Source organism: Equus quagga, chromosome 4 (assembly GCF_021613505.1).
Source record: "Equus quagga isolate Etosha38 chromosome 4, UCLA_HA_Equagga_1.0, whole genome shotgun sequence".
NCBI lineage: Eukaryota > Metazoa > Chordata > Mammalia > Perissodactyla > Equidae > Equus > Equus quagga.
The window spans coordinates 26475401-26500181 of record NC_060270.1 but is presented as its reverse complement, the minus strand read 5'-3'; the positions used below and the strand labels follow the sequence as shown (position 1 = coordinate 26500181).

General features: G+C 52.2%; 1 protein-coding gene across 9 annotated transcripts in view; it reads left to right on the top strand.

The window, feature by feature from the left end:
• TNK2 (tyrosine kinase non receptor 2) overlaps window positions 1-24781 on the top strand; it is a 41238-nt gene that overhangs the window by 4138 nt on the left and 12319 nt on the right. For 3 of the 9 annotated variants that reach the window (XM_046658439.1, XM_046658436.1, XM_046658441.1), the window contains exons 1-8: window positions 13649-14015; window positions 17327-17507; window positions 18553-18623; window positions 20467-20688; window positions 21583-21735; window positions 22248-22525; window positions 24006-24132; window positions 24557-24703. In XM_046658439.1, coding sequence (XP_046514395.1) covers window positions 13938-14015; window positions 17327-17507; window positions 18553-18623; window positions 20467-20688; window positions 21583-21735; window positions 22248-22525; window positions 24006-24132; window positions 24557-24703 — 1257 coding nt within the window. In that variant the 5' untranslated portion in view covers window positions 13649-13937. Of the gene's footprint in view, window positions 1-13648; window positions 14016-17326; window positions 17508-18552; window positions 18624-20466; window positions 20689-21582; window positions 21736-22247; window positions 22526-24005; window positions 24133-24556; window positions 24704-24781 lie in introns of those variants that run through there. The other 6 variants (XR_006888216.1, XM_046658442.1, XM_046658435.1 and 3 more) reach the window with 4 other exon arrangements.

The following is a 24781-nucleotide window of genomic DNA, read 5'->3' as shown; positions in this document are numbered from 1 at the left end:
AGAGTTCTTTATATATTCTGGATACAAGCTCTTTACTGGATATGTGATTTGCAAATATTTTCTTCCAGTCTCTGGCTTGCATTTTAACTCTCTTAACAGTGTGGTTTTTTTGTTTTTTTGGGGTTTTTTTTTTTGCTGTGAAAGATTCAGTCTGAGTAACATCTGTTGCCAGTCTTCCTCTCTTTTTTTTCCTCCCCAAAGCCCCAGTACATAGTTGTATATTCTAGTTATAGGTCCTTCTAGGTCTGCTGTGTGAGGCGCCGCCACAGCATGGCTTCTGACAGACGAGTGGTGTGGTTCTGCACCTGGGAACCGAACCCAAGCCTCCGAAACAGAGTGCAGTGAACTTTAACTGCTAGGCCATCAGGGCTGGCTCCCTTAAGTGTCTTTTGAAGAGCCAAAGTTTTAAATTTTAATGAGCTACAGTTTACTGCCTTGTTCTTTATTGGATTGTGCTTTTGGTGTCATGTCTAAGAAATCTTTGCCTAACCCAAAGCACAATGGTTTTCTCCCAGAAGTTTTCTAGTTATGGATTTTACATTTAGGTCTATGATCCATTTTGGGTTAATTCTTAGATATGGTACAATGTATGAATTAAAGTTCAGGTTTTTCCAGGTGGAGATCCAGTTGTTCCAGCACCATTTGTTGAAAAGTCTTGTCTCTCCATGGAATTGCCTTTGCACTTTTGTTGAAAATCAGTTGTCTGGACATATGTAGATCTAATTCTGGACTCTCTTTTGTCCTGTTGATCTATTTGTCTCTCTTTAGCCCAGTACCACACTATTGATCACTGTAGATTTATAGTAACTCTTGAAATCAAGGTAACATCTTGAACTTTGGTCTTCCTTTTCAGAATTGCCTTATTTATTCTAGGTTCTTTGCATTTCCATATGCATTTTGGAATCAATTTATCAATTTCTACAAAAAAGCCTGCTGGGATTTTGATTGAGATTGCATTGAATTTATAGATCAGTATGGGGAGAGGCCGGCCCCGTGGCCAAGTGGTTAAGTTTGTGCGCTCTGCTTTGGTGGCCTGGTGTTTCGCCGGTTTGGATCCTGGGTGCGGACCTGGCACTGGTCATCAAGCCATGCTAAGGCAGCATCCCACATGCCCCAACTAGAAGGACCCACAACTAAAATATACAGCCATGTACTGGGAGGGCTTTGGGGAGAAGAAGGAAAAATTTTTTTAAAACATATGGGGAGAATTGACATCTTAGCAGTATGGAACCTTCTGACCCATGAACAACATATGTCTCTGTATTTATTTAGATTTTTAAGAATTTCACCAATGTTTTGTAGTTTCAGTGTACAGATCCTTCTCATCTTTTGTCAGATATATCCTTAAGTATTGCATTTTTTTTTTAAGCTGAGGAAGACTAGCCCTGAGCTAACATCTGTTGCCAATCTTCCTCTTTTTTTTTTTTTTGCTTAAGAAAGATTGGCCCTAAGCTAACGTCTGTACAGTCTTCCTCCACTTTATTTGTGGGTCACTGCCACAGCATGGCTAACAAAGTAGGGTTAGGTTTGCGCCTGGGATCCAAACATGCAAACCTGGGCTGCCAAAGCAAACCACGCTGAACCCAACCACTACACCACAGGGCCAGCCCCATGCATTACATATTTTTTGATGCTATTGTAAGTGGTATTTTTTAATAGTATTTGGTTTTTTATTTTTAAAAAATTCATTTATCTTAATTGTAAAATATACATAACGTAAAACTTACTATTTTAACCATTTTTGAGTGTACAGTTCAGTAGCGTAGTTTCATTCACATTGTTGTGCAACCATCACCACCATCCATCTCCAGAACTATTTTCTTCTTGCAAAACTGAAACTCCGTACCTATTAAACGATAACTCTCCAGTCCTCCGTCCTCCCAGCCCTTGGCAACCACATTCTATTTTTTGTCTCTGAATTTCACTACTCTAAATACTTTATAGGATTGGAATCATACAGTATTTGTCCTTTTGTGACTGGCTTTTTTCACTTACCCTAGTGTGCTCAAGGTTTGTCTGTGTTGTAGCGTGTATCAGAATATACTTCTTTTTTAAAGCTGAATGATAATCTATTGTATGAACATACCACATTTGTTTCCCTATTCATGCATTGACAGTTGCTTCTACTTTTTGGCTATTGTCAGTAATGCTGCTATAAGATGGTATTGTTTTTGGATTTCGGTTTCCAATTGTTTGTTGTTAGTATATATAAATGCAACTGATTTTTCTCTGTTGGCCTTGAACCTTGCCACCTTACTGAACTGACTTACTCTAGTAGTTTTTTCGTAGCTTCCATTGGATTATATACATAGACTGTCATGGCATCTGCTAATAAAGACAGTTTTACTTCCTTTTTGACCTTTATGCCTGTATTTCTTGCCTGGTTGTACTGTCTATATTCTCTGGTATAATGTTGAATAGAAGAAGATTGGATACCCTATAGCTGATCTCCAGGGGAAAGCATTCAGTCTTTTACCATTATGCATCATATTAGCTGTAGGTTTTTCATATACAATCTTTATCAGGTTGAAGAAGCTCCCTGCTGTCCCTATTTTGCTGAGATTTTTAATAGGAATGGATGTTGGATTTCGTCAAATGCTACTTATGTGTTTATTAAAATGATCATAGTATTTTCTTTTTTAGTTTGCTAACATGTTGAATTACATTGATTGATTTTCAAATGTTACACCAACCTTGCATTCCTGGGACAAACTCCACTTGGTCATGATGTATTATTTGTTATATATATTGTTGGATTCTATTTGCTGAAGAATTTAAGAGTTTTTTCATCTGTGAGGATAGTTTTCTCTTCTTGTGGTGTCTACAGGATTCATAATATTCGTGTTTAACCTATCATAGTCTGCCTTCAAGTGATACTAGTATAAGAACCTTAAAATAGTATATTTTCATTTCTCTCCTCCCTTTGTGCTATTGTTGTCAAAAATTATACTTGTATATATTATAAACCACATACCGCATTGGTATTATTTTTGTTTAAACAGTCAATTTACCTTCCAAAGTAATTTAAACAATAATAAGAATATCTTAATTATTTACCCCTGTAGTTGCCATCTCCAGTGCTGTTAATTTCTTTGCACAGATCCGTATTTCTGTATGGTGTTACTTTCCTTCTATCTGAAGGACTTCCTTTAATATTTATTGTAGCACAGGTCTGCTGGTGATGAATTCTTTCGGCTTTTGTATCTTTAAAAAGTTTATTTACAGGGGCCGCCCCGTGGCTGAGTGGTTAAGTTCGTGCACTCCGCTTCGGCGGCACAGGGTTTCGCTGGTTCGGATCCTGGGCGCCGACATGGCACCACTCATCAGGCCATGTTAAGGCGGCGTCCCACATGCCGCAACTACAAGGACCCACAACTAAAAGTATACAACTATCTACTGGGTGGATTTGGGGAGAAAAAGCAACCAAAAAAAAAAAAAGATTGACAAGTTGTTAGCTCTGGGGCCAATCTTAAGGAAAAGTTTATTTACAAATAAAATTACTTGTTATTAAAACCAAATTTAGCCTTTATTTTTAAAAGATAATTCCAATAGAATTCTAGGTCAGTAGTTTTCTTCCCTCAGAACTTTAATGATGTTGTGCCACTGTTTCCTCAGTTCTGTTGTTTCTGTGGGAAATCTGTTGTCATCTTTATCTTTTCTTTTTTAGAGATTGACACCTGAGCTGTTATCCTGTTGCCAGTCTTCGTTTTTTCTTTCTTTCTTTCTTTCTTTCTTCTTCTTCTTCTCCCCAAAGCCCCCCAGTACATAGTTGTAGGTTCTTCTGGTTGTGTTATGTGGGACGCTGCCTCAGCATGGCCTGATGAGCGGTGCCATGTCCGTACCTGGGATCTGAACCAGCAAACCCTGGGCCGCTGAAACGGAGTGCGCGAACCCAACCTCTTGGCCACGGGGCTGGCCCCTCATCTTTATCTTTATTCCTCTGTGTGTAATGTCTCCCTTACCATCCCTAGCTACTTTTTGAGATTTTCTCTTTATCACTTATTTTCAGCAATTTGATTACGATGTGCATTGGTGTAGTTTTATTCACGTGTCTTATGCTTGGAATTCATTGAACTTTTGGAATCTGTGAGCGTATTTCAGCCATTATTTCTTCAAATGTTTTTTCTGTTCCGACTCTCTCTCTCTATTCCTCGGGTGATCTGTATGTGCATTGAAGTTTGAGAAACACTACCTTTTGTCCATTCAATAGATATTTAGAAGCACCTGCTGTGGGCCAGATTTTGCTGGATGGGGTGGGGTGAATTTTTTAGGTCTTCTGTCATATTTGTAATTGTTTTGTTCCCCCAATTAAAAGAAAATAATATCCTGTTCTTATTTTGTGGATTCAACATCTTGTCTCTCAAGGATCTCAGTGAGTGGTTTCTGTCTGAAATCTCCTCCCTGCGTGGTCTCTTTCCTCTCGGTTGCTTTTTTCTGCATGTTTTGCTCTCTCTTCCATGTCAGAGGCGTTCCTCGGGGTCTGGTAACCTTCTGTGGTTTGCTCTTGACTGAGGATGGGGGCTACAGTGCTGGCTGGCCCCTTTGATGGAGCTTCTTTGTATCATGACCTGGATGGACCATTTTTTGGAAACTCCCAATGTTGGTGTCTGTATATCTTTCCTGGCCTGGTCAGAGGCCCCAGAAAAGACACTCTTGTCTCCTGCCTGGAGCTGGAGGCCTGGCTCCATGTTCCTGGAGCAAGTAGAGAAGGGGGCTGGGGTCTCAACATCTGTGGGTGCTTTCCCTTCTTTTTTTAATTTTTAAAAAGAATTTTTTTAAAGATTTTGTTTTTCCTTTTTCTCCCCAAAGCCCCCCGATACATAGTTGTATATTTTTAGTTGTGGGTCCTTCTAGTTGTGGTATGTGGGACGCCACCTCAGCATGGCTTGATGAGCGGTGTCACGTCTGTGCCCAGGATCCGAACTGGCGAAACCCTGGGCCGCCAAAGTGGAGTACACGAACTTAACCACTCGGCCACGGGGCCGGCCCCTGCTTTCCCTTCTTGTTTGGGGCCTGGCACCCCCGTTCTCAACCATGCCTGCTGTGCCAGTCCAGAGACCTTCCGTTTATCCTTTCTAGGGAAATCCCTGGCCTTTGCAGGGTGGCAGAGGGGCAGTCACCCAGTGGGTTTGTTCTGGGGAGGGAGTCCAGGGGGTCTTACTGCTGCTTAAAGAGCTTCTAACTAATCCACTGTATTTTTAGCCCTTCCCTCTGTCGCCTCTTCTTCTCCTAGAGGTTTCTGGCGCTGCCGGTTCTTAGGCTTTTCAGGATTCTGTGGGGTGAGTCAGGCGCCTCTCCCCTTGGGATGTGTGATTTTGTCAGCTCTGCTGTCACTTGTCACTAGCCTATGTCCTTTCTAGCTTCCAGTTTTGCTGTGGTCGTCTCCTTACTTAGGGACTTCTGACATTCAAAACATTTCTCTTTTATAAATTGTAGTTTTGGTGGGGCTTGGGGAAGGAGTAAAATTATGTTCACGTGTGCAATTTACTGTCTTTTCCTGGAACCTCTGTTCCTTCTCAAGCTTCCTCACAGAATCCATGAATTCATCCAGTATTCAGTAGATATTTAACATGTAAGACTCCAGCTCTACCCTAATGGCCCACATCCTTGAGCTAAGCAATTTAGTGCACAGTTGTATTTGGACTGAATCCTGGCTTCATTTCTTCCTCTCTGGGTGACCCTGGTCACGTCTCCAGAGCCTCAGTTTCCTCATCTGCAAAACGGGATAATGTAAGGTAATAAGTGGGGTTTTTTAATCAGTCAGTGAAATAAAGCTTTTAGTAAAGAACCTGCACATAGTGTCTTCTTGGGGATCCAGACCGTGACTTCTCCTTCCTGTTTCCCCCAAACCCTAGCACAGGGTAAGCGCGTGGTAGGTACATGGTGAGTGACTGAAGACAGGGCGGGGTGCGAGATTTGGCCTGGTCCCTCCCTTCAGCAGCTGTACCTCCTGGGAGCCCCCGAGCCAAGGGCCTCAGCTGGACGTGAGACACTGAGTTCCTCTCTCTGCTGGTCCCCTATGTGCTGTGTCTCCTAATGAGGCAGGGGCTCCGTGCCCCTGACCTTTACTAGGTCCTGACCTTGGCAGGGCTGCCCCTCCATGGCCAGATCAGAATCACCATCACTCTGAATTGTTGATCTCCGCCAGCTCCTGGGGATTCATTCCCTGTGATAGCTTTTTTTTTTTTTTTTAAAGATTTTATTTTTTTTCCTTTTTCTCCCCAAAGCCCCCCAGTACATAGTTGTACATTCTTCGTTGTGGGTCCTTCTAGTTGTGCCATGTGGCACGCTGCCTCAGCGTGGTTTGATGAGCGGTGCCATGTCCGCGCCCAGGATTCGAACCAGCGAAACACTGGGCCGCCTGCAGCGGAGCGCGCGGACTTAACCACTCGGCCACGGGGCCAGCCCCTCCCTGTGACAGCTTTTTAAGTGCTTTAGACCAGGGCGAGGGGAACTTCCTTCCCCTTTCAGGGTCTCAGTTTCTTTATTGGTAAAATGGCTGGGCAAGATACAGTGGGATTTAAGGTATCTTGAGTATCTTGAAGGCCCTGACATTTCTCTCGCTTCCAGGTGCCCTGGGCTTTCCGCTCCTGGGCCCTGCAGCCTGCCCTGCGCTGGATGTTCCCAGCTCCTGGGTATTCTGGTATGGATGTGGTCCCAAGGGGATGAGCAGTCTGTCTGGCAGAGTAAATGCTGTCCAATTCACAGCTCTGACTTCTTTCCCACTCCACCTCCAGAGCCCAACAATAGGCCCCTTCAGATGTAGGCTTTTGCTGAGGGGGTGGGGTGGGCTGAGGCCTGAGCCAGCAGGCAGGGTGACCAGCTGGGCCGTCTCTGCCCAGCCCTGGAAGAGCTTCGGGAGTGTGTGGCTGCTGGGAGCTGGACTGCATCCTTCTTCCCTTCTGGGAGTCACTGCTGGGCCTCGGTGCCGTGGTGATGCCTGGGCCAGAGGGCTGGTGAGAGGCAGCTCTCTGCAGTGCCCTGCGTTCCAGCCCTGGCACCCAGGCATGCCTGGTGTGCATGTGCACAGGACCCAGACAGCTGCAGGAATTTGTCCTGTCACACACAAGTGGCGTTTGTGTGCAGGAGAGGGATGCTCCAGGAATGTGGTAGGGCTCTCGGTGTCCTTTCTCTGGGTGTCAGGGGTGGCACGGCAGTCTTTAGCGTGGAGCTTGAAACAACTACAAAATACTTTCAAGAGCAAGTTGGTACATGGGGAGGTATTGAGTTCAGTGCGGGTCTGTGTTGTGCTGTTTAGTCAGATCTGTTCCTTTCCTCTCGGAAAGTTACACCTCTTTCTCCATGGGAGTTGAAGGAGGTGAGATGTAGGAGGGACCCTGTGTGTGGGACACAGGGTATGTCTGCCTCTGCTTCTGCGCCCTGCCTTTCGACCCTGCCACTCCCCCGTCCCCTTCTCTCTTGGCAAGGCTGGGATGTCTCACAAACCAGACCTCCTTTGCATCAGCCCTGTGCTATCCTGTACTCCAGCTCTCCCTGCAGAGTCTGACAAGAGGGCGGCCTTCGTGGGGAAGGCCGATTCAAGGCTCTCCCTCTGCCTGAGGGACTGGTCGTGTTGTCCCTGGGGCTGAAACGGCTTTGTGGGAACAAAGTAGCTTAGTGGGTCTGGAGACAGGAGTGGCATAATAAGATCGGCAACCCCTCTTCTCATTATGTGCTTTCTTTTCTGGGTTAGAAATACTGGGGTGGGGAGCAAAGCCAGGCTTATTCCTGGTATCCCCTGGAAGTATGATGGCAAACTCTCTTGACCAGGTGCCTGCAAAGTGACAGATATAAACAGATGGTTAGTTACTTTATAATGTGCAAACCACAATAGAGGTGTCTGCATAGGGCTCCCTCAATAGGATTATGTATTAATACAGAGTGTTGCCAGAATAAAGACCATTTAAGGATCAGAGCATGATGGATAATTAAAAAAATTTTAATTCTTTTGGCTATTTTCCACATGTACTATAATATGTTTATACCGCTCTTGTTTTCAAACATTATTTTAATAAAATAACATGGGAAACATGGTAAAAATAACCATATGGGGGTAGGAAATGGGAATTTACAGAGGAGATGACATTTGATTTGGGTTTTGAGAGGTGTGTAGTACATCATGTAGACCAAGAAAAGGGGTATAACAAAGAGAATAGCTCAGAGACATTAAAATTAAAGAAGAGGGTGTGTTTAGGAAAAGGCAAGTATTTGACTTGGTTGGAGCATGGAGACATTTGAAGGAAATGATAGGAGGTGGAGGTGGACAAAGAAGCAAGGAGTGGATCCTGGAAGCCTTTGTATTTGGCTCAGTGAGGAGTTCGGAAGGATGTAAGCAGGGAAGGACTTCAGGTCTGTGTTCGGATGACAAGAATAGCAGTAGGCAGCCATGTGCCAGGTGCTCTCCTAACTACTCGTGACCTCACTGAATCTGCCCTCTAGAAAGAGGTACTATTTGTGCCCATTTTACAGATGAGGCAGTTGAGGCTTAGAGGTTAAGTCATTTGCCCAAAGATGCCCAACTAGAAAGTGACAGAGCCAAGATTTCAGCCAAGGTGTGTTTGACTCTTGATCCCAATGGTATTGATGGAAGGAATAACGAGGCAGAAACAACAAGATTTTGTGGCCTGCCCAGTGGGGAAAGTAGGGGATTATGGGTGGGCGGTCAGGGGTGAGGTTTCTAGCCTGGGGGCTGGTGTTGGCTTGTGATTTTTTCAGTCAGGAAACAGGAGCATGCATGAGCTGAGTTTAAGGGGGTGATGATGAGCTCAGTTTGGACATGTGGAATTTGTGGTACCTGTGCATCCTCCTGGTGGAGCTGTCCTGTAAATGTCTGGAAATGTGGGTCGAGAGCTTCAGGAGCTTCGGAATGGAGACAGACAGCACCTGGTGGTAATTGGAGCCCTGGGAGGAGAGGAGGTGACCCCCAGGGAGTGGAGCATCCACTGAGAAGAGAAGGAAGGGTGAGTTCAAAAGTCTTGGGAAGTACCAGTATTGAAAGAGAAGAGTGAAAGACTTGAGGGCTGGACTTGGGGCCAGTGGGCCTTGCACCACTGGCAAATACACCTCAACCTTGCCTGTCCTCAGGACCTCAGCTGCCAAGCTGCCCTGAGAGGGGGTGGGCCCCTGTGTCCTGGAGATGGAGAGGGTGTGGACAGCCATGGTATGGGTCTGAATCACCCCCTTCTCTCCCTTGGCCCCTGGCCAGCCTCCTCCCCAGACCAGTGTGATGTCAGACCTAGGCTGACCCGAAGGTGTGGGGTTGTCTGGTGCAATTCCCTCTGGGATGAGGTCCCGAAGGGACCCAGCCTGGCCTTGGTCCAGAAGCTTGGGCCCTGTGCACACAGACGGGTGAGTTGAGGCTGACCGGGCTTGGTGGGGCTGGCATGTGAAAGCAAGATAATCCTCTAGCTGAGAGAGGAGCTCTAAGCCCCCTCACTCCTCCCCAGTATGTTGTTTTCCGTCCAGGGCTTGGAGAAGAGGGAGGGCAGAGGCAGAAGACGGCTGGCTTGGAGGTAGGGTTGGCATATATTCCCGAAAATACGGTAGATTGTTTTGGAAAAATCCTCTTGGCCGGAAATTACATGTCACGTCTGCTCCTCAGTGTGGATTTGTCACTTCACTGATGCTGTTGGAGAGGCTGGGGGAGGGGAGTGGACAGCAGAGGCAGCCTGGTTCCTGGCCGCTCCTGGCTCCCTTTAGAGATAGGGGGCAAGTTGTAGACCATAGGGCTGTACATGTGGGGCAGATTGCTCAAATCCTAGAGGCAGTTTGGATCCTGTGGATATCTTGTAACCTGATGGCATAGGAGGCAGGGGACTGTCTGGGGGAGGAGGTAGAGAGAAAGTAAGAAGGAGGAATGGTTTGGATCAGACCCTTCCTCCAACCAGGGGAAGAAGAGATGGGCCTGACATTTTCAGCCTCTCCTTCTCCACAGCCTCCTGACTTTGGGTTCTTACAGCTGCTCCCAAAAGGGGTTTCTGCCAAAGCTGCAGTGAGATGCAGAGGAGGTGCTGCCTAGAATAGGCCGCCTGCCGCCCCAGCATGCTTCAAGGTGGAGAAGGAGCTTGTGAGGAAAGTGAGCCTTATGGGAGCTCCCCTAGAGCCCTCCTGGGGTCTCTTTCCTCACTTTGGAGCTTGAATGTGTGTGTGTGAGGGGGTGGTCTCAGCATCCTCCTCCTCCTCTGCCCCAACCCGAAAGGGGTGAAGGTGCTCCCAGCTGAGCCCTAAATACCTGGTACTAAGGAGTCAGTGGATGCTTCAGATGCCAGCAGAATGAGAGGGTGTGCCTGTGGGGCCTTGGGGCCCTTGGGGCTGGAGGGAGAGGAGGAGCCTCTGCAGTGGGACTTCCTCCGCTAGCAGTGGCCTCACCCCAGGGCCGGGTGACGGAGCCGTGCGTGGGCGCGTGTTGGAGGGCTCCTCCGGCAGGGAGTGTGGGCACACGGGGCACTCATCTGAGGCCAGAGAGGTCAGCCCCAGGACTCTGCCCTGCCTGAGCTCCCATACGCGCAGCCCGCCGTCCTGGGGGACAGGCAGGGAGATGTCAAGGCCAGGTGGAGAAGTGGCGTGGGGGCCGGCCGGGGGCGTGGCCTCGGCGGAGGGCGGGGAGTGGGCCGGGCGAGCGGAGCAGTGGAGCGCGCAGTGGAGCGACAGGGAGCCCGGCAGGTGGGCGCATCCTTGGAGCCAAGTGGAAGCCGGGCAGGCGAGGGTTAGGCTTCAGGCCCCACTGGCTAGAGGGAGGGGGTCTCAGGTCGAGTCAGGCCGGGGCTTCTCATCTGTGAGCTTCTTGGATGGACCCCCTTTATCAGTGGAATAAGGGGGCCCCTTGAATCCCTGGGACCTAATTGGTGGCTGTGGATCTCCGGGGTCGTGGAGGAGGCCGAGGGGAGGGGCTGAGGAAAGCTGTGGCTCCGTGGTCAGTGGGGGTGGGGCCCCAGGTACCTGCCTCTCCGGGGGTCAGCCGGTGGCGCTGCAGAGAGGCGGTGGCGCCCAGGAATGGAGGCTGGGACGGGATGGGGGAGGGGCGCCGCAGGCCCAGCGAGAGAGACTGCCACCACCAGCTCGGGCTCTCGTCGTGGAGGATGTGAGGCTGTGGGTGCGTGCCCCAGGGGCCAAGGACCGGGTCCTCCCCAGCTGAGGCTTTAGCGGCCCCTGCCCTCCTTCTAGAGGATGCTCGAGGCCCGGCCCCTCAGGACGCAGGGCAGTGACGCCGCCGGTGCCGCTGGAGGGGCGGGGGTGCGGCAGGGCTCTGCTCCCCTCCCTGGCCCTAACGCTGCTGTTGGGGTTCCATGGGGGAGAGATCTGCATATCGGCGCCTGGCTGGGGGCGAGGAGGGAGAGCAGGTAATGGGGGAAGCCTGCGGGATAGCCAGGCAGCCGGGCCCTACACTCCATCTTCCGCTGAGCTGAGGACCCAGCCCTGCTCTCTGCGGCAGCCTCTCAGGAGTGAAGGGTGTCTATGCCCCTGTCCTGGGGGCTGCCAGGCTGGGTAAAGAAGAGTCGTGTGTTTGTGTGTGGGGAGGGGTGTGGCGAGTCAGTGATGGTGAGTTACTGATGCTGACATCTTGCTCAGTGTCTCTAGGTCTCCTGGGACCCAATTAAGCTGCCCTTTGGGCTTTCTTCGACAGCCCCATGGGAGCCCCGCAAGCACTGCCAGGGTTTGGGTTTAGTCTTTTATGGGCCCTGAGTCCCTGTGCCCTGGACATTCCCACTTACTCGCCTTTCAAATAGGCATATGAAGCCAAATGTCCCGATTTGCTTTGCAAAATATGATGGCCGTTTTCAGGGGGCCATTCCCTTCCCTTTGGAGGTCAAGCGCTTCCTCTCTTGGCCGGCAGAGGGCAGTAGCTGACAGGACGAGGGGTGGAGAGGTGGGGGCTGTTTTCCAGGACTGGGAGAAGGGGTCCAGAAGCAGGCCTGAGCTCTGAGTCCTGACCATGCTTTGCTTTTCCTCACAACCTCCCCCAGCTGGATTGCTGAGCAAGCTGCTGAGGCTTGTCCTTACCTGACATCCAAGGAAAGAGTCAGGCGTGAGGTTCTGGTAGATTTGGGGCACATCTTTCAGAGGGTGGCTAGAATTTTTAATTTAGCCATTCCAATCCAGCAGCCCCCATCTTGCAATAGAAGGAGTAATCCTGCTTAAATTGTCCCCTGACACCCGGTCCCTGGGTTTCCTTCAGGGTGGTGCCTGGTGGGAGGGGAGGCAGTAGGCTTCTCTGAGCTGTGGGTATTGTCTTCCAGGGTTTGGGGAAGAGTCAGCTCCAGTGTGACCTTGGCCTGACCTCATCTTGTCCGTTAGCTCTGACCCCAGCCTCAGACCATGGTTCATTTGGACTGAGAGCGGCTGCACCTGGCTGGCTCCACAGGCTTTGGCTTTGGGTGGTGGATGACAGGGATAGAGAAGAGGGACTGATTGCTGAGGGTGTCCCACCCCCCGTCCCACTCCCCAGGGTCGGAGCAGGAAATGCCTGTCTCTTCAGATACTTCCCTGTCAAGGGGGTCAAGCACTGAGAGAGGCCCTGGAAAGAGCCTGGGATGCTGACTCCCCAAAACTCCTCACCCCAGCTGCCTACCCCACCGGCCAGCTGGGGCTCCCAGAGCTGCTGGCCAGCTGGATAAGGACAAGAGAGCAGTGTGCAAGAAACAGGGGCTCCCTGGGCATGGCTGGGGGGGGCCGAGGGAGCCTGAGAGGACTTCCTGCAGCTGTCAGGTGTGTCTGGGGGCTGTAGCGAGGCGGGGTGTAAGAGCAGCTGGCGCTCTTGAGGAGGGGCAGAGGGATCATTTGTCAGCTCTAGGAACGTGGGGGGCCCACGGGGGCTTGATGGAGTGTCTCCAGTTCCCTTTAGCTGGGGCTGTTGTCTTTGTGTGTGGGTGCTATACAAGAGACATCTTACAGTGTGGAATCCTACAGCTTTGGGGTGGGGGCATCCCAGCAGGAGCTAGGGGCATATTTGTTTGTTTTGAGGGGGCTTTGGCTGTTGGCCAGCTGATCTGGGGAGGAGGCACCCTGGGTGTTGTGGGCAGCAGACAAGGCAACCCCAGGGAGGGGGAGGAGATTCCTCCCCCCACCCCCCCTTGTTCTTGGCTGGACTGCCCTCCTCTGGCAGGCTGCCGGCCTCCTATTTCCGTCGGGCACCAGGGTAACAGGGCCACATTAGGGCCTGAGCCAGGAGACGCCCAGCCAAGGCTGGGACTGGGAGATGGGGGAGGGTCTCTGAAGGGTCTGCCTGCAGAGTCCAGGAATGATTTTCTGGGGTCTAAGCCCCCAGCTCGGGCTGTGTACTAGCCCCCACAGCCCCACACAAGCCCATATGGGGGCCTGCAACCCTTCTTTGAACATTGCTACTTGATTCGCATAGCCCCCACCTAAAATCCCAGGAGTTGTCTACAACTCTGGAGGCTGGGATGGAAGCTAGAGACAGGGGGCCTTGTGTCTGGGGAGGCAGGGGGGCTAGCGCGGGCGGCTGGGAGGGAGAGTCCCCCCATTCCCGCCGCCCTCTTGGCAGTGATTCAGAAAGGTCCTTTTTCAGCCAGTGTCAGAGCTGCTCAGCTGGGGAGGGAGGGAGGAGGAGGAGGGAGGGAGGGCGGGCAGTTGGGTGGGGGAGCCAGGGAGTAGGGCTGGAGCTGTGACCACTGCACTGGAGAGAAGACAGAGAAACAGGACAGAGGACCCGGGCTGCAGTCAGCCCAGAGAAGAGCTAACCTGCTCGCTGCCAGACTAGCCAGCTGTGGAAACAGCTGTGCAGCCGAGAGAACGGGCCCACCCTATTCTTCTGCCCCATTTCCCACCCCTAGTGTGGGATTCTGGGGACTCCTGGGGCAAACCTCTGGCCCACTTCCCTCTGGGCAGAACCTGAAACTCAAGAGCTGAGGCCCCTGCTCCTCCACTTCTCGGGCCAGAGCCCCAGTGACCCAGTCAGGGGGTCCAGCTCCTCCGTGGAGATGCCAGCAGCTCGGCGGTTTCCTGGCCTAGAGCTCTCCTTCCCTCTCCTGGCCAGACTACGGCGACGACTGTACACAGTGAGTGGGGGGCCGGGGCCGGGGGTCGGACTGACTGGGGGCTGGACCAGCTCCTCAGAGCCAGCACTTCACTGAGGGCAGAGAGCAGGGCTGGGAATGGCTGAGGGGCCCCTCCAGTGAGGGCTTGACGGGGGGCCTGGGCTGAGCAGCCTCTCCTCTCCGGCTGCTGCCTTCTTGTTGGTAAGTGTGTTAGAAAAGTGTGTGCGAGAAGTGTGCGTGCCCGCCACGAGAGCTGCACGCGTCAGACACAGGTGTGCGGGCTCTGGCCTGTGCTGGGGGCCGGGCACACACACAACTGGAGACTGTCAGAGCTGGGGGAGGCTGCGGCGTGCTCTGTGCTTCACAAACAAAGAAACTTGGGCTGGAGAGAGGCTTAGGGGAGGGGAGGGGACTTGTCCAGGGTCATCCTGGGCTTGGTGGTAGAGGCAGGACCGGGACCCTGACTGCCGCCTTCTCCCCAGGATCCCACGCTTCGTCCCAGTCTTCCCACACACTCCTCACTGCAGAGCAGCCCTGTTCCTGGGGTTGGGGCGCATGGAGGGGAGTGTCCAGCTGAGCAGGGAGATTTCTTAGCTGATGTTTCAGAGAAAAGGAACAGGCTGGACTGTGCTTTCTAAGCAGCTTCAGGGGAAGGGCCTCTGGGTCTCCCCCAGCCCCGTCTACCCAGGACAAGGCTTTGAGCTGTTCTCAGGAGCTGCTGCCTCCTACCCCAGAGGAGGCTAGACTGGGGAGCCAGGAACCCTGGAACTTGGGACTGGAGCAGAAGAGGAGGGGGCCTTCAGCCCTGAGCTGTGTAGGGGGTAGGGTCGCTTTGCTCCAGGGACAGGGCAGTGATGGTGAAAATTCTGGCTGGCCCTGCCTGGCCGGGCTGCCTAGGTCAGTGGTTCTCACAGTGTACCTTGGGGGCTTTCTTCTGGAAAGCAGTGGTGCCCTGCCCTGGGAAGCCCACACCATCTTGTTGGTAACAGATGGGTTTATTGAGGGTAAGGGAGTTAATACAGCTAAATGCTTCGAACTCTGCCTGGCATATAGTAAGTGTAGTTGAAGTGTTGGAGTTATTTTTATTGTTATTCTTCTTAAAAAACATTAATTGAAATATGACCTGTTTACTGTGTGCGTGTGTAGATAGTCAGTCAACATAATGTCACCTATGATATAAAGGAGAAATAAAAGGGAAAGAATTGTAACATTTCGTGTATTCCAGTGCATCAGTACATATGACATAATGAAGTCGTCAGGTGCTGAGACCTCCATAGAACCTCGAAGGCAGCATCTCCAAGTGCCGAGTGAGAGGGGAGTTTTGGAATAATAAGGATGAGTTGCCTTCAGGGACATTTTTCTGAACAGTGAACAACTTTTGCTAAGTTCTGGACAAAGCAGAGGCCAGTTTTCCCTCCATTTACACAGCGGTTCCACTCCAGGAAAATTCAGTGTGTGTTAAAACTGCAGAAGTACTTTCTTGTTCAGGTATAAAGTGGAATTTGATTTTAGGTTCAGATGATTATAAACAAATTTTTCACCTGCATGAATTCAGTTGTGTGGGATTTGAGACAGTGTGAGGCTGTCCTGGGGCATTGCTGGATAACTTGTGTTCTTGTTCCCCCAACCACCCGCTAAATGCCACTAGCGGCCCCCAACATCGTCACAACCAAAAATGTCCCCTAGGGGGTTGTCTGGCCCTCCTGAGAACCGTCTGGGTAAAGGGTTACAGCTTGAAGTTTGGAAACTTCCCTCTGGCCCAGCCGCCTTGGTGGAAGAGCCAGGGTTTGAACGGAGGGCTTCTCGTTCCCGTTTGTCATTCTTTGTGCTGTTCTGAGCTCCTGGGAAAGGCGGAACTCCTGGCACTGGGTTGACGGCACCGCTGGGAACTGTCGGGGCAGGAGGCTCATGCTGGGCCTGGACTGTGAGCGCCTGCTTCTCTTAGTGCAACCTGTGCTGAGAGCTGGGGAACAAGGCCACCTCCAAGTTGGGGAGGAGGGGGGGTCACAGGGCAGCTAGCCTTTTCCCTCCTGCCTGTTTTTCTCAGTGGGGATTGAACACAGGTCAGGGGCTGGCCTTGGCCTAGTCCTGAGCTCCGAATGTCTTATTTGGACAGGGATGGGTTTGGTGTCTGGTGGGTCAGGCTGCTTAGCTTTGAGGGTGCCACTGGCCTCTTTCTCTGGGCCCAAGAGAGTGTAAGTCAGAGGTCACTCACTGGTGGCCCTTTGGCTGATTGTGGCCTGCATGTGTGTTCTGTTTGGCCAGCACATTGCGTGTGTGTGTATATTTCAAACATAAATTTGTTGACATAGTTAAAAAGTCAAGAGGAAGATATAATGTTTAGTGAAAACAAAGAACAGAATGGTGTGGGTAACGTGAATATTTATGTGGGGGAAAAGCGAAATCTAGAAGGAGACTAAGAGCCATTGATGGCAGCCGCTTTGGGGATGGGGAGCTAGGCAGCTGTGCAGTGAGGGAGGGAATAAGACTTTATGGTTCCTGTGTGCCCTTTGAATATTTTACCATGTGCATATATTACCTTTCCAAAAAAACTTTTAATGGCGAGGTTTCACATACAGATTGATTTCTGGTATTTCTTGAAACAGTTGAAAGCTTTGACAACACTGGGCCACACAGTCTGTTGTGTCAGCCATTGACGGGAGCTGAGCAGTGCTGCTCTTTGAGCCCCTGCCCTCCCTCTTGTCTTCCCCTCCCCGTGGTCCTGGAGGCACTCGAGTGCTGGCCTGTGGAGTGGTCTCTGGATTAGGGGAGAGGCTCTGGCAATGTCAGGCCTTGGGAGGAACTCAGCTAGAGCTTGTCTAGTCCCGAGCTCTTTCTGCGGGGTCCATCAGGTCTGGGAAGCCCATGGATGGGTCTCAAGGGACACTGCAACCACTGCATCCTCCCCCCAAATTTTTCATTAAAACTCTATGATTGAGAATATATATTCGCCTGGAGACATAATCGATAGTTTTCATCAGATTCTCAAAGGGCTGTGACTCCAGGAGAGTTTAAGAGCCAATGGGGAACCTGAGAACAGAGGAGTCAACCTCAGGTCATTTGGCCGTGGATCACAGGTTTTGAGAGCAAGACCCTGACTCCAGGGCGGGGGCTCTATGCCCGCTGCCCTTTATCTACCTTTGTTGCTGGCAGGAAGCGGGGCAGGTGGGTCCAGGCATTCTGTACAGCCATTTTGGGGGAGCAAGACGGTGGTTTGAGTCCTTCCCTGCAGCAGTGTAGTAGGATGTGGGTGAGTCCGGGGCACTCGAGGCAGCGTCCCCTGTTACCTCCCTGCATCCCTTGGTCCCTGAGCCATTCTTCCCTCCCCACAGAGGCTGGGGAGCAGCAGCATGCAGCCGGAGGAGGGCACGGGCTGGCTGCTGGAGCTGCTGTCCGAGGTGCAGCTGCAACAGTACTTCCTGCGGCTCCGCGACGACCTCAATGTTACCCGCCTGTCCCACTTTGAGTATGTCAAGAATGAGGACCTGGAGAAGATTGGCATGGGCCGGCCTGGTAGGTGGGGCCGTTGAGTTGGCCTTGGTTGCCATTTACCTCCTCTATCCTCAGGACCACCAACTGCATGAAAGAGCCCTCCCTGCCCCCTTTATTCCATGGGGTGGCCTAGCTGCTGTCCAAGAACCCCCGAGGTGGGGTGGAGGGGCAGCAGGAGATGCTGCCCACAGTGAGTGTGTGAGGACAGTGTGCACTTGTGAAGCTGAATTGGCGTTTGAGGAGTCGTCACTTACAGCTCTGGCTCCTCAGAATTACTTACACACCCCTTTTTGTTTGTTTGGATGTTTGTAGGATGTATTTCCTCCATCTCCTCCTCTGTTAGAAACCCCCCTCCCCACTCCCTAGTAGAATTGAGTCTGTTCTTTTCACCATTCTGAACACCAGAGGGGTCGATGTCCAGCGATCTCTATGGAGAAGGAAAGATTACAAGCCCTCAGATGGTTTGCTGATTTTCTCTTAATCTGTCTCTTTCTCTTTTTGTCTCTCTCACAAAGATCTGCTCTCTAAGTTGAACTCATTTCTTTTCTATGTATTGATCCTAAGAGTGGTGATTGTGCATCTAGAAGTCAGTGTGTTTTTTGTAGAACATTAGAAACTTATGGGTGCGTTCAACTTAAAATAGCTGAATAAGTAATAATGTGCTGACTTAGACCCTCATGCTGCTTTTGGCCTGGATACTTGGTGCTGATGGCAGTAACATAGTAAAATTATATGAGAGAAAACTCAAAATTGGGAAAATTCTATCCGTTACCTTGATTTTTTTTTTTCCTTGAGAGTAGGGAAAAGAGCACTTCTGTTCAATTTTGGTGGTTAAACTCCTCCTCCTAGTTTTGAGAACCCCTGTGTAGAAGTGGAATGCAGTGACCGTCTGGTTAATTGCCGCCCCTGGTTGGTTGGGATGGTTTGTTTCCTTGGTGTCATTGTGCTGGGCAGTATGTAGTGGTGGACCCACCTCAGGGGGAGCGAGGACGCCTGCAGGTGGGCAGCAGCCACCTGGTGGGCTGTGAGCCACTTTAACCACATGGCTCCCCTTCCCTCCCCACAGGCCAGCGGCGGCTGTGGGAGGCTGTGAAGAGGAGAAAGGCCATGTGCAAACGCAAGTCCTGGATGAGCAAGGTGTGTGAGATGGGGTGGGCAGCCTCGTGGGGCCCCACTCTGGTGTCAGTCCTGGGAACCTTCCCCCATTCCCGGGCAGGTATAATCTCACACTTTGTACTGACCTCCCTCCTCCAGGGTCTTATCGGGCAGGGTACTTGCAGAGCTGCCTGGCTGAGTGTCTGTCTCCGCCAGAGACGGCATGTGAGCAGCCTGCGTATAGCCATGGTTTCACGTCCCTCCTGCTGTGCGGTGGTGCTGGGCACTCGTTGACAAGTGCCCTGTAACTGGAGCCCTTGCTCTGTCTGAGTGTTGGGGCTGGTGTCCAGCGTGGGGTGGTGGGGACTGTCTGGACCCAGGACATCTTTGCTGTGCTTCCCTCCTCCCCCTCCCTAGTCTGTAGAGGTTTCTCTGGTCATCTGGCCCTGCTGACAGCATCCTTCCCCTCAGCCTACCCCCCTGCCCTTTGCCCTAATTTTGGTCTCTGTAGTGGTGAGTGCCTGGTCTGACTCAGTGGAACTTTGCCCATTGTCTGGAAGACAATGTGGGAGGAAGTGAACCAGCCAGGGCCTTCCCTCCCCACTTCTGGCCTCAGGGCTGGGGTGGGGGGCGGGCAGGGCAGAACAGCTGGACCGCGATTGGGCAGTAGAGGTTTCCTGGCTGCCATCTGGCAAAGGGGCTGTCTCTTGGGATCCTGTGGCCTTTTCTGGGGACACTGTCCTGGTCCCTTGCCCAGGTTTTAGGGAAGGAGGAGTGTGTGGGGCGGGTGAAGGTGGGAGGAAGAGCTGTGTGGTATGCCAGGATTCAGGGTCTTGGATCTACCCCTGACTTGCAGGAGGTCCCTGGGCCAGACTTGAGGCATGTCTTCAGTAAAACGGTGCTGGCCACATCACCCAGCTCACCTCACAGGGCCGTGGGGGAGGTCCCTTGAGATAAAGGCTGTGAAGGGCCTTGTCAGCTGAACATTGCTTGTAAACATAAGGGATCTCGGTTACTGGGAGGAGGGATGGAGCAGCAGCCAGTAGAGGCCCCCAGGTTGGAGATGCCTCCTACCCCATACAGACAGGCTCTGCCAACCTTGGGAGGCAGGGGCCCAACTGGGCACAGTCTGCAGCCTGAAGCCATGGCCTTGTGTGCCCTGGTGGGAGTGGCCACTGATGGAGCCAGCTCTGACCTTCAGGGCCTCCTTCCTCCTGTCCCCTGACTTTTAGCCCTTCCCTTTCCACCCCAGGCTGCAGAGTCCTCCCTAATTTTCCTTCTTTCTGAGCCTCAGCTCTAGGCGTCCCTCCAGAGGCCCAGTTGTCTTCCCAGGCCCTTCCCTAGCAAAGCCTTGCTTCATCTGCACCCGCCCTGCACACACTCACGGTCCAATGTCAGGCTCAAATTATCCTCTCCGCTGGCAGGATGAAGGGCAGCCGACTCCCTGGGGAGGGTGGACAGACAGCGCCAAATGGGCAACTCAGAGAAGGGGCCAGGGCTAAAAATGGACAGGGAGGTGTTTGTGGAGGGCCCCTCAGGCTCCTGCCCATCTGCTCGGGTTAGGGGCTGGAGACTGTGCGGGGTAGGGGGGACAGGGAGGGACGGGTTGGGCAGAAGGTGGTGCCTGGAGTGGCTTTGAGTTGTCTCTGACCCCACAGCTGGGTGTGAGGCCACAAGCTACATGCCTGTCAGTCCATTTCTGGTGCACACCCTGAGACCACACTGTGGGTTCCATTTGGGGGTGTGGTCCGGAGGGTCCGTGGGCCTCCAGTTTGGCAAAGCCAGGACCTATCTAGAGGCCTAGCCGAGGACCCAGTGGGGCGGGACTGAATGACTAGCCCTGGGGCTTCAGTGTTCCATCTGGCCCCTGGCTGCCTTCAAACAGGTGTTCAGTGGAAAGCGGCTGGAGGCTGAATTCCCGGCTCATCACTCTCAGAGCACCTTCCGGAAGACCTCACCCACCCCAGGGGGCCCAGCAGGTGAGGGGCCTCTGCAGAGCCTCACCTGCCTCATTGGGGAGAAGGACCTGCATCTCTTCGAGAAACTGGGAGATGGCTCCTTTGGCGTGGTGCGCAGGGGCGAGTGGGACGCCCCCTCGGGAAAGACGGTGAGCTTTCTGGGTCCTGTGGGGTGAGGCCCCGCTCTGCCCTCTAGGTGGATCTGTCCACGCTGCTGGGTTGTGAAGCGAGCTGGTGATAGGTTGCAAAGTGACTCACCCTGGAGTCCATGCTCCGGTTTAACTAGACACATCTGTTTCTTTTTTCAATTACAAAAATCATTTGCTTATTATAAAGTTGGGGACTATTTAAAAACTAAGAAAAAAAAATTGCCCATAATCCCGTTACTCAGAGGAAGCAGAGTTAGCATTTCTGCCTTTTCTCCCTCCTAGGGTGTATTGTTGAATTTAGTTAAGGTACACGTTTTGGATACAACTTTTTAAATCTTGCCCTTTGGTCTTGGCATCGTATTTAAAATACAATAATAAGTACAATAAAGCATACAGTTCTTGAGGATACAGCTCAGGGAATTTTTACGTGTGCCTGGACCCATGTCACCACTGCCCGGATCGTGACCTAGAACATTTCCAGCTCCCTGGAAGGCTCCCTCATCTCTGTTCCACTGTGTAGCCCCTTCTTCCAAGGGAAGCCGCTATTCTGATGTCTGTCACCATAGACTAGTTTTTGGGCATTTTATTTAAAACATTTTACTTTTAAACCATAAACACTTTTAATATTCCATTTTGTTATGACATTTTAATATTCTTTCATCGTACTGGTTATCTCTTACCTTATGGTCGCTATTTAACCTGGGCATTTGCCGAGGAAGGGAGGCCCAGCTGATGGCCCCTGGGGGTCAGCCAGGCCACAGGCACCTGTGACACCATCACCTGCCTGGAAGAGCAGATCTGAGGCAGGGATGTTTGAGCTGAGTTGGAGGGAGGAGCAGCTCAGTGTTGGTGGCTAGGGCCTGTCCTGACTCCCTTCAGTCCCACTCTGGGCAGGTGAGTGTGGCTGTGAAGTGCCTGAAGCCTGATGTGCTGAGCCAGCCAGAGGCCATGGACGACTTCATCCGGGAGGTCAATGCCATGCACTCGCTTGACCATCGAAACCTCATTCGCCTCTACGGTGTGGTGCTCACACCGCCCATGAAGATGGTGAGTATGGGGAAGGGCTCTGGGCTCTGGGCCCCCAGGTCTGCCCCTCCTCCTGCCTGTGCTGTGGTCACTCTCTTCATCCTGACGAATGTCAGAAGTCCTCCAGATCCTGCTTTGGTCCCCACCTGATACGGGAAAGGGGTTAACAGGCCTGGCCCAGAATTGACTGTGTGCGCTGGAGCCCACGTATACCTCTGGATTTTGCTCATGTTCATTGGCAGAGAGTTATACTCGTGGCAGAGGGTGGCCCTAGAGTTTAGTTTTTGGAATTTCTAACCTGAGGCTCTTTGGGTTGCTTCTCTGGGCCTCAGTTTCCCACATTGCCTGGAGGGAAGGGATTGAGAAGCTGTGGGACTCCTAGAGGTCCCCAGAGGACAGGCTAGGTAGGAGCATTGAATATGGCTTGAGCAGATCTAGGTTTTCAGGAGAGCAACTGGGAGCCCAGCATGGGGTGCTGAGGGAGGGGCAGGGCTTAGTCACGCTTTTTCTTCCCGCCTCCTCTGTGGCCACAGGTGACAGAGCTGGCGCCTCTGGGATCTTTGTTGGACCGGCTGCGCAAGCATCAGGGCCACTTCCTCCTGGGTACCTTGAGCCGCTATGCTGTGCAGGTGGCTGAGGGCATGGGCTACCTGGAGTCCAAGCGCTTTATTCACCGTGACCTGGCTGCCCGCAATCTGCTGTTGGCCACCCGTGACCTGGTCAAGATCGGGGACTTCGGGCTGATGCGAGCACTACCCCAGAATGACGACCACTACGTCATGCAGGAGCATCGCAAGGTGCCCTTTGCCTGGTGAGGGGCAGGTGCTGCCAGCTCACAGGGCCTGGACCCCACCCTGCCCCACCCTGTCCCCTGCACACCCAGACCTCAGAGCTTCCAGGGCCTTTATACTCACTACTGCCCTTGTCTGTTCTGGGCCTGGGCTGCCCTTCTTGTGTGCCCATCCATTCACTCATCCATCCAGGAATTCTTGAGGGCCCATGTGCCAGGTACTGGAATGCACCGGGATAGGTGCTGTGGGGACTCATAGAGGCTTCCTGGAGAATTCAACATTAAGCCCCTGAAATATCAGCAGAAGTTAACCAGGCAAATACTGGTTGGTGAGCACGTTCCAGGTACAGCTAGTGGCAGGCAGGGACAGACCACATTGGGCTTTGGAGACTGTCACCAGGGATGTTCACCTGCATGCTGGGGTGGTACCTGGCCCTGCCTGCTGTGTGAGCTTATCCTGTGCTGAGACCGTTGTGGTCCTCTGGTGTCTGAAGCACCCGAAGGAGTGTGGTCTCCCTGCTTTGGGGTGGGAGGAGTCAGTCTAGTTCTGCTTGCCAGAGGGCCCTTCTAATCCAGGATGGACAGTCACCCTAATTAATAACTGACTGACTTTACACCTGGGGTGACTGTCCCTCCTGGATTATGCCTGTTGTCCTGGAGTAATTAGTAGCACCCCCTTCCATACTCAAGCGTCCTGGTTCAGATGGTAAATTACAAGGTCACATTTTTTTATGCAGCCCCCTGCAAACAACTCAGTGAAGTGAGCAGATTATTGTTATTCCCATTTCACAAACAAGGAACACAAGGCTTAGAGATTTTGAGTGGCTTTCCCTAGGTCCTAACCCCTTTGTGTGGCAGGGCCAGTTCTCCAGTCTCATGAACGATCTTCTGATTCCCCACCTAGGGCAGAGTCCTCTCACTCTCTGCCTCAGCCCACCCTGGAACCCCCTTTGCTGGCTTCCCTGCAGTGGTGGTTCTCTTCCTCCCCCAAGAGGGAGTCCTGGACCGAGTGTGGGGATGTTTGGGTGAAGCCAGTGTGGCTGTTCCCACCCATTTTGGTTCTTCCCCAGGCCCTATCCAAATTTCCCACCCACACCTTCCTGCTGAAGTGACCCAAATCCTAGGCTCCTGCCCAAAATCTGGAAATTGTCATCCTCCCACCACAATTAGAAAGCAGCCTGAGACGTTATCCGCCTCCCACCTCCCGGAGCCTCTGACCTTCTTCCTTTCCCTGCTTCCCTCACCTGGGACCTTCACCGTCTCCCCATCCCAGGCTGCATGTGGGTAAGAGATCTGAGCAGAGATGATTTTCTCCAAGTTTGTGCCCCCCACAGTCAAGAAGTCCTGCCCTGTCCACGTCGTACTGTTTCCCCAGCTCCTGCTGTTGAGCCTGGCAGATGGGGCAACAGCACTTTTATTGAATGAGCATTTTACGTCCATTGGGGCTGATGTGAGTGGTTCCCTGAGATACCTTCTTCTGTCTGACCCTTACCTTTGCCAGGTGTGCCCCCGAGAGCCTGAAGACACGTACCTTCTCCCATGCTAGTGACACCTGGATGTTTGGGGTCACATTGTGGGAGATGTTCACTTATGGCCAGGAGCCCTGGATTGGCCTCAATGGCAGTCAGGTGAGGGGGCTGGCGATGTGCTCCCCACAGGGTTGGGGGAGGGCAAGCATTGATTTGATCCTTCGCTTCCAACCTGGTCCCCTTGGAACTGGCTCTTGTCTGCTGGAGTCCCGTCCCCGATGCCCTGTGTCTGCATGACCTCTTGGATAGCTGAGCAAACAGAAGGGCCCCGAGTGATCAGGAGAGTGACAGACTGGGCTTTGCTCACATTCTTAGCCCTTGCTGCAGCCACCTGTCGGGAGGCCCTAGACCCACGGGGTAAGGGTCAGAGGCCCAGGGATTGGCCCCCTGACATAGGTAGACCTCTTCTTTGGGGTGCAGGCATGGTGGCCTGTAGCTCTAGTTGTTCCGTGAGCTGGAGGGAAGGTGAGAAGTGAAGAGGGGGGGCTCTGCTCGTCCTCAGCCTGCACCACCCCACCACCAGATCCTGCATAAGATTGACAAGGAAGGGGAACGCCTGCCCCGGCCCGAGGACTGCCCCCAGGACATCTACAACGTCATGGTCCAGTGCTGGGCTCACAAGCCAGAGGACAGACCCACCTTTGTGGCCCTGCGGGACTTCCTACTGGAGGTGGGGGCCTGTCTGCCCATGGTGGCTGGGATTGGTGGCCCAATCAGGGGTCGGTCCCGGGCAGGGCAATGACCTGTC